This window comes from Myxine glutinosa, chromosome 12 (assembly GCF_964187855.1).
Source record: "Myxine glutinosa chromosome 12, kmMyxGlut1.1, whole genome shotgun sequence".
Classification (NCBI taxonomy): domain Eukaryota; kingdom Metazoa; phylum Chordata; class Myxini; order Myxiniformes; family Myxinidae; genus Myxine; species Myxine glutinosa.
In genome coordinates, this window is record NC_136272.1 from 222,454 (window position 1) to 232,278 (window position 9,825).

General features: G+C 37.4%; 1 protein-coding gene across 6 annotated transcripts in view; it reads right to left on the reverse strand.

Moving 5' to 3' along the window:
* ATRIP (ATR interacting protein) overlaps positions 1–9,580 on the reverse strand; it is a 196,376-nt gene extending 186,796 nt beyond the window's left edge. The window contains exons 1-3 of one of the 6 annotated variants that reach the window (XM_068133376.2): positions 9,070–9,580; positions 8,618–8,931; positions 7,922–7,970 (exon numbers count right to left, since the gene is read on the reverse strand). In XM_068133376.2, coding sequence (XP_067989477.2) covers positions 7,922–7,970; positions 8,618–8,683 — 115 coding nt within the window. In that variant the 5' untranslated portion in view covers positions 8,684–8,931; positions 9,070–9,580. Of the gene's footprint in view, positions 1–7,921; positions 7,971–8,617 lie in introns of all 6 variants that reach the window. The other 5 variants (XM_078766391.1, XM_078766390.1, XM_068133375.2 and 2 more) reach the window with 5 other exon arrangements.
* Positions 9,581–9,825: the final 245 nt, after the last annotated feature.

A 9,825-nucleotide genomic window follows, 5' to 3' on the forward strand; every position in this document is an offset into this window, starting at 1 on the left:
CCCCCCCCCCCTTCCCCCAAGCCCTCTCCCTCCCACACTTCTCCCTGCTCTCAAATGTTGTGTTTGTGTGCTTCCCCTTCTCTCCCCATCTTGTCTTCCGCTCCCTCTTTTTATATATTTTGATTGTCTGGTTGATTTGTTTGTGAAATAAATGTTAGCTCTTTCACGAGCCTCGATTCAGTATACAAAAAAAATAAAAAATAAAAAACATCTATCGCTGCCAAATCATGTGACCTATCGCAAATTCCAAAAGGTCATTTTAGCAATCAGACATGTGGAATGTAATTGTGAAGTTTCCACTCAATATGATAAAAAACGAGGGAGTTAGGTTTTAAAGGTTCACGCTTCAAAACATAGCTCCCAAACCATGCGACCTACTATGTCATCATCCCAGAACGTATTGTTTGTCACAGGTATGTGGTCATGCATGTAAAGTTTGGCCTCGATCTGTTTCGCCATTTCGGAGAAAAGGGGATTTTAGTGATTTTTAAGGCTTTTCCCTTAAAACAATATGGCGGCTGAACCACGTGACCTATGACCTCATTGTTTTTTTATACTCAATAATTATTTATTTTTTATACCAGAGATTATTTTTTTTATACCAGAGATTATACTCAAGAAATTTCATCCTGATCGGATGAAGTTTTGTACTTGTCGAATTATGACGTCATAATGGAGGCACCTATGACATCATCATACACATATGTTATTCTGTATGGAGAGTTCTTTACAATGAGCCATGTCTCAATCTTTTCTACACAGCCCTTTTGGAGATATAGAGGTGCAAAGTTATTTGGTCTTTCCAAGATGGCGCCATTACCACGTGACATATGACGTCATAATTACCAATAAAATATTCTACAGGCCAAGGTGTTCCTATGGTGAAAATTTCCTGTAATTCGGACCAACTATTTTAGTGAAGATGATTTTTAAAGGAAATAAATCCGAAAAATGGCAGTGGCATAATCAGTTCGATGGCCTGAGAAGAAAAAGTGTTGCGTTTCTTATTCTTCCAACAATAATGACTTCTGCCTTCCAGACCATAAAACCAATCATGTTGAAATTTTTAACACTTATTCCCCTTGATGGCAGCGACATTATTTTAAAGTTTCATGTCGATCAATGCAGCAGTTCAAGAGATAGACGGTTTTAAAGATTTTCATTCAATTATTTACTGCTACAAAACCATGTGACTTGTTGCAAATTCCAAAAGACCACTTGAGCTTCCAGGCATGTGGAACATATGTGTGAAGTACACCCTTAATATCTTCAAAAATGAGGGAGGAGATAGGTTTTAAAGTTTATGTTTCAAAACGTCATAACTCCTAAACCATGTGAGCTAAGACTTCACGGCCGGGCATCATTTACTCGCCTTGGGCATGCTGTTGCATGTTACTTATGTTAAAAAATTACATGCAGCAGCATGTTAAAAATTACTCGTCATTAATTGAATAATTAAATAATTAATCGATTAATTGATTAAATCAATAAATGAAAAATACCAATCACAACCAAATCACTTGGTCATTGGCATGTCCAAATATCAATGTGTGTATTTTATAACAATGTGCATATTTTATAACAATGTGCGTATTTTATAACAATGTGTGCATTTTATAACAATGTGTGTATTTTATAACAATGTGTGTATTTTATAACAATGTGTGTATTTTATAACAATGTGTGTATTTTATAACAATGTGTGTATTTTATAACAATGTGTGTATTTTATAACAATGTGGGTATTTTATAACAATGTGTGTATTTTATAACAATGTGTGCATTTTATAACAATGTGTGTATTTTATAACAATGTGTGTATTTTATAACAATGTGTGTATTTTATAACAATGTGTGTATTTTATAACAATGTGCATGGTTTATAACAATGTGGGTATTTTATAACAATGTGGGTATTTTATAACAATGTGGGTATTTTATAACAATGTGGGTATTTTATAACAATGTGGGTATTTTATAACAATGTGGGTATTTTATAACAATGTGGGTATTTTATAACAATGTGGGTATTTTATAACAATGTGGGTATTTTATAACAATGTGGGTATTTTATAACAATGTGGGTATTTTATAACAATGTGGGTATTTTTGTAACAATGTGGGTATTTTTGTAACAATGTGGGTATTTTTGTAACAATGTGGGTATTTTATAACAATGTGGGTATTTTATAACAATGTGGGTATTTTATAACAATGTGGGTATTTTATAACAATCTGGGTATTTTATAACAATCTGGGTATTTTATAACAATCTGGGTATTTTATAACAATCTGGGTATTTTATAACAATCTGGGTATTTTATAACAATCTGGGTATTTTATAACAATGTGGGTATTTTATAACAATGTGGGTATTTTTGTAACAATGTGGGTATTTTTGTAACAATGTGGGTATTTTTGTAACAATGTGGGTATTTTATAACAATGTGGGTATTTTATAACAATGTGGGTATTTTATAACAATGTGGGTATTTTATAACAATCTGGGTATTTTATAACAATCTGGGTATTTTATAACAATCTGGGTATTTTATAACAATCTGGGTATTTTATAACAATCTGGGTATTTTATAACAATCTGGGTATTTTATAACAATCTGGGTATTTTATAACAATCTGGGTATTTTATAACAATCTGGGTATTTTATAACAATGTGGGTATTTTATAACAATGTGGGTATTTTATAACAATGTGTGTATTTATAACAATGTAGGTATTTTATAACAATGTGGGTATTTTATAACAATGTGGGTATTTTATAACAATGTAGGTATTTTATAACAATGTGGGTATTTTATAACAATGTAGGTATTTTATAACAATGTGGGTATTTTATAACAATGTGTGTATTTTATAACAATGTGGTTATTTTATAACAATGTGTCTATTTTATAACAATGTGTCTATTTTATAACTGTGTGTATTTTATAACAATGTGGGTATTTTATAACAATGTGGGTATTTTATAACAATGTGGGTATTTTATAACAATGTGGGTATTTTATAACAATGTGGGTATTTTATAACAATTCGGGTATTTTATAACAATGTGGGTATTTTATAACAATGTGGGTATTTTATAACAATGTGGGTATTTTATAACAATGTGGGTATTTTATAACAATGTGGGTATTTTATAACAATGTGGGTATTTTATAACAATGTGGGTATTTTATAACAATGTGGGTATTTTATAACAATGTGGGTATTTTATAACAATGTGGGTATTTTATAACAATGTGTGTATTTTATAACAATGTGGGTATTTTATAACAATGTGTGTATTTTATAACAATGTGTGTATTTTATAACAATGTGTGTATTTTATAACAATGTGGGTATTTTATAACAATGTGGGTATTTTATAACAATGTGGGTATTTTATAGCAATGTGGGTATTTTATAACAATGTGGGTATTTCATAACAATGTGGGTATTTTATAACAATTTGGGTATTTTATAACAATGTGGGTATTTTATAACAATGTGTGTAGTTTATAACAATGTGTGTATTTTATAACAATGTGGGTATTTTATAACAATGTGTGTATTTTATAACAATGTGTGTATTTTATAACAATATGGGTATTTTATAACAAGGTGTGTATTTTATAACAATGTGGGTATTTTATAACAATGTGTGTATTTTATAACAATGTGTATTTTATAACAATGTGTGTATTTTATAACAATGTGTGTATTTTATAACAATGTGGGTATTTTATAAAAATGTGGGTATTTTATAACAATGTGGGTATTTTATAACAATGTGGGTATTTTATAACAATGTGGGTATTATATAACAATGTGGGTATTTATAACAATGTGGGTATTTATAACAATGTGGGTATTTATAACAATGTGGGTATCTATAACAATGTGGGTATTTTATATCAATGTGTGTATTTTATAACAATGTGGGTATTTTATAACAATGTGCGTATTTTATAACAATGTGTGCACCCGAAACTATCCTTATTTTTCATGTTATTTATGCCTGCATATGTACTTGTGGTGTATTACTTTTTAATTAATTAATTACTAGAATATAAGACCAGTCGCTTCGCTGACGGAAATATTAATCTTTGCTGCAATGTCTAATCTATGGGGAAAGAAAAAAAAACGATTCGTGGGAGATCCTGCTCTCCGTGCAGGGTTAACCAACGTCACGTGTTGGCATTTGCAGTTTTGACAGGCACGTCCATGTTCCCGTAAAAAAAAAAATTAAATATTTTTTGGGGGTATCACAAACATTCCTGGGAGTTACCCGAAACCAACGTAGTTGGATTTATTGAAATCTGTTAATCCGTTCTCAAGTTATAACACGGCAACCAGACAAACAGAAACGGCTCCTTTTATAATATCGATTTGTCGATGTTATTTTAGTCAATGTAATTTATTTATTTATTTCATGATCTTGATTTTTATATCATATCGTAAATCATTCACAATTCGGGCTTCTGGCTGTGATGATTTGACAATACAACCATAAATTAATTAAATTAATTATAAAGGATCAGTGTACAACAGTATAAATACATGGTATAAACAAATCTTGTAAAAGGAGCTAAAAAGTATATCCTCGGACTCAACCTGTATTTAAATAAATCCATGAAGTTCACAAATCAGTTTGACCCACTCTTCTTGTGCAAACTGCTCCAGTTCTCCCAGATTTGAAGGGTGTCTTCTCCCAACTGCTGTTTTCAGATCTCCCCACAGATGTTCAATGGGATTTAGATCTGGACTAATTGCTGGCCACTTCAGAACAGTCCAGCATTTTGTCTTGAACCATTCCTGGGTGCTTTTTGAAGTGTGTTGGGGGTCATTGTCCAGCTGCAAGACCCATGACCTTTGACGGAGACCCAGCTTTCTGACACTGGGTTGAACATTGCGCTCCAAAATGCCTTGGTAATCTCCTGATTTCATGATGCCATGCACACATTCAAGGTACCCAGTGCCAGAGGCAGCACAGCAACCCCAAAACATCACTGAACCTCCTCCATGTTTGACTGTAGGGAATTTGCTTTGAAAGCTTCATTTTGTTTTCTGTAAACATAGAGATGATGTGCTTTACCAAAAAGCTCTAATTTGGTCTCATCTGGCCACAGGTCATTCTCCCAGAAGGATTTCGGCTTGTTCAGGTGTGTTTTGGCAAATTCCAGTCAGGCTTTCTTTTTCTTATGTCTCTCTCTCGGAAGTGGGGTCCTCCTGGGTCTCCTACCATAGAACCCCCCCCCCCCCCCTTTCATCGAGTTGCCGACGGATGGTGTGAGTTTAAACCGTCGTATCTTGGGTCTGAAGGACAGCTTGAATCTTTTTGGCAGTTGATCCAGGTGCTTTCTCCACCATTCAAACAATCCTTTGCTGCAATCTTCGATCAAGTTTTCCCTTGCGGCCATGTCCATGGAAGTTGGCTACAGTGCCAAGGGCCTTAAACTTCCTGATAACATTGCGTACAGTGGACACAGGAACATCGAGGTCTCTGGAGATGGACTTGTAGCCTTGAGATTGTCCATGCTTGGCTACAATCTTGTGTCTGACCTCCTCAGATAATTCTCGGGTTTTCTTTCTTTTCTCCATGCTCATTGCGGTACACCTAGTGGCACAAAACAGCAGAATGACTCCTTTTCTCCACTTAAACAGGTTGAATGAGTGATTTTTATATTGCAAGCACCTGCAACTCACCACAGGTGAGTTCAATTCCAAAGTAAAGGGGAATCGCCTGCTTGAAATCTAATTATTTCTAACAACTTCTAAAATGTGGCAATAATATTGTCCGGGCCATTTTAGGATTTCTGTGTGCAATAAGCTCAGATTTCGTAATTTTTTTTAACTTTTTTGTTTTGTTCCACTGCAAACCAAATAAATACATATGTGGATACCAAAATATTTTTTTATTTCAATAATTTTCTGCAAGAAATGGTCCATTATTTGAAAAAGCGAAAGGGTGCCAATATTTTTGGCCAAGGCTGTAAAAAGATGGTGGAACTGAGCCAGACGGACAAGTGTAGATTCTGCAAGACAGAAACAGAAAGTATGAGTCACACGCTCTCAGGATGCAAAAAACTATTGTTACGTTTGTGGGGGTAGGTGAGGAAATACCATAGTGGAGACGCTGTAGGGTAGCATGGACCGCATGCGAGTAGGGAGCTAATCTCGATGTATTTCAGTAGGAAAACTGTGAGCTTAAGATTTGTTTCTGTGACTTCGCACGGGGGGGGTGGAGCTTGTGTTAACTAGGCAGGGTTAATAAATTAGTTTCCCTGGTATGTGATTGCTCCATGTGGTTTTTCCCTATGTTTTTACAATTATAACAAGCCAGCCATAAAAACCCACGTCTTTAACCAACAACCGATATAACTGAAGGTTCAGAGCGCGAAGGTTCAAGCAGGAGAAAAAGAAGAATCGATCTCTCCATATATCTATATCTCTATCTCTCGACTCTATCTCTCGACTCTATCTCTCGACTCTATCTCTCGACTCTATCTCTCGACTCTATCTCTCGACTCTATCTCTCGACTCTATCTCTCGACTCTATATCTCGACTCTATATCTCGACTCTATCTCTCGACTCTATATCTCGACTCTATATCTCGACTCTATATCTCGACTCTATATCTCGACTCTATATCTCGACTCTATATCTCGACTCTATATCTCGACTCTATATCTCGACTCTATATCTCGACTCTATATCTCGACTCTATATCTCGACTCTATATCTCGACTCTATATCTCGACTCTATATCTCGACTCTATATCTCGACTCTATATCTCGACTCTATATCTCGACTCTATATCTCGACTCTATATCTCGACTCTATATCTCGACTCTATATCTCGACTCTATATCTCGACTCTATATCTCGATCTACAATGCATTCAGAAAGTATTCAGACCCCTTCACTTTTTTCACATTTTGTTATGTTGCAGCCAATATGCTGAAATCGTTTAAATTCATTTTTTCCCTCATCAATCTACACTCAATACCCCATAATGACAAAGAGAAAACAGGATTTTAGAAAGTTTTGCAAATTTATTAAAAAGAAAAAACTGAAATATCACATTGACACAAGTATTCAGACCCTTTGCTATGACACTTGAAATTTAGCTCAGGTGCCTCCCATTTCTCTTGATCATCTTTGAGATGTTTCTACACCTTGATTGGAGTCCACCTGTGGTAAATTCAATTGATTGGACATGATTTGGAAAGGCACACACCTGTCTATATTAGGTCTCACAGCTCACAATGCATATCAGAGCAAAAACCAAGCCATGAGGTCGAAGGACCTGCCTGCAGAGCTCAGAGACAGGATTGTGTCGAGGCACAAATCTGGGAAAGCCTACAAAAACATTTCTGCTGCATTGAAGGATCCCAAGAGCACAATGGCCTCCATAATTCTTAAATGGAAGAAGTTTGGATCAACCAGGACTCTTCCTAGAGCTGGGGCTGCCCGGCCAAACTGAGCAATCGGGGGAGAATGGCCTTGGTAAAAGAGGTGACCAAGAACCCGATGGTCACTCTGGCTGAGCTCCAGAGATCCTGTGTGGAGATGGGAGAAACTTCCAGAAGGACAACCATCACTGCAACACTACACCGATCTGGGCTTTATGGCAGAGTGGCCGGCTGCCTGCTTGCTCACGCCTGGGTGTTTTCAGCGCCATTTGTTGGAGCGTTTGCTGAAGCTGAAGAGCATCGAAATTGTACCCGTGATAATTGGAGCAACAGGAATGATGAAGAAGAACCTCACTGAGATTAAAAAACCCTCCCCGGGAATATTACCACAAATGAACTACAACTGGAGGCAATCCGGGGTTCGGAGACAATCCTGAAAAGATAACTTGGAACAAAACTCTGAAAAAGTTTAACAGCTTGATCCATGAACCGTAATCGCTTACCGAAGAGGAGGTTGATACTTTGGGTCCAAGGAGGACTCCGTTCCACATCCTGAAACCCGAAAATGGATATAACAACCAACGATACACATACACAGTTCTCACACACACAGTTCACACACACACACACAGTTCACACACACACACACAGTTCACACACACACACACAGTTCACACACACACACAGTTCACACACAGTTCACACACACACAGTTCACACACAGTTCACACACACACAGTTCACACACACACACACAGTTCACACACACACACACAGTTCACACACACACACACAGTTCACACACACACACACACACACACAGTCACACACACACACACAGTCACACCATACACACACAGTCATACACACACAGTCATACACACACAGTCACGCCACACACACAGTCATACACACACAGTCATACACACACAGTCATACACACACAGTCACACCACACACACAGTCATACACACACAGTCATACACACACAGTCATACACACACAGTCATACACACACAGTCATACACACACAGTCATACACACACAGTCATACACACACAGTCATACACACACAGTCATACACACACAGTCATACACACACAGTCATACACACACAGTCATACACACACAGTCACACACACACAGTCATACACACACAGTCACACACACAGTCACACACACACTTTCTCTCTCTTTACCAGCAGATCTTGCTCGTGTCCCAACCGCCAATAAGCCGGTCTTTGGGTCGTGCTCTTCCGCTTCATTTTGTGACATCAGTACTTCCAATTCCTCCAGCTGCTCTTTCGTGAAACAATCATCCGAGAAAGCATCTTCATGCTGCTGGGCCGTCTGCCGAAAGCTCCTGCTCGGAGGCTCTGTCGTTGCGGTAAATGGATCTTGTCGTCGCGCCGCCATGAAGATTTGCTCGATTGCTCACACCTTTCCACCACGCGGTTGCCACAGAGTATCACATGGCGAGCGCCTCCGCGTTCTCAACACGAAGTCACGAACTCTAAGGACAACGGAAATATACTCGGAGCCATCGAGCGATTTCCAAAACAATCAGTAAAAATGTTTTATAATGTGCAAACATGATCGAACTTATTGAAACCATCGAATAAACACAATGGTTTCGTGTCAATAAATTTACAAAATAACAACCCGTGTGAATAAAACAACAAGTTGCAATGACGTTCCGTGATGGAAGCTACGCATGCGCAAACATAAAACGCGCAAACGTGAAGAAGGCGGCGTGATACGCACTCACTTATACGTGAAGAGGGCGGCGTGATACGCACGCACGTATACGTGAAGAAGGCGGCGTGATACGCACTCACTTATACGTGGAGAAGGCGGCGTGATACGCACTCACTTATCCGTGAAGAAAGCGGCGTGATACGCACTCACTTATACGTGGAGAAGGCGGCGTGATACGCACTCACTTATACGTGGAGAAGGCGGCGTGATACGCACTCACTTATACGTGGAGAAGGCGGCGTGATACGCACTCACTTATACGTGGAGAAGGCGGCGTGATACGCACTCACTTATACGTGAAGAAAGCGGCGTGATACGCACTCACTTATACGTGAAGAAAGCGGCGTGATACGCACTCACTTATACGTGGAGAAGGCGGCGTGATACGCACTCACGTATACGTGAAAAATGCGTCGCGTAACGTATTGATGGTAAATGTAATGAACACTGAAGTAAGCATGTAATTGATGGTAAATGTTATGAATATTGAAGTAAACATGTAATTTATGGTAAATGTTATGAATACTAAATAAGCATGTAATTGATGGTAAATATAATGAATATTGAAGTAAACATGTAATTTATGGCAAATGTTATGAATAATAAATAAGCATGTAATTGATGGTAAATGTAATGAATACTAAATAAG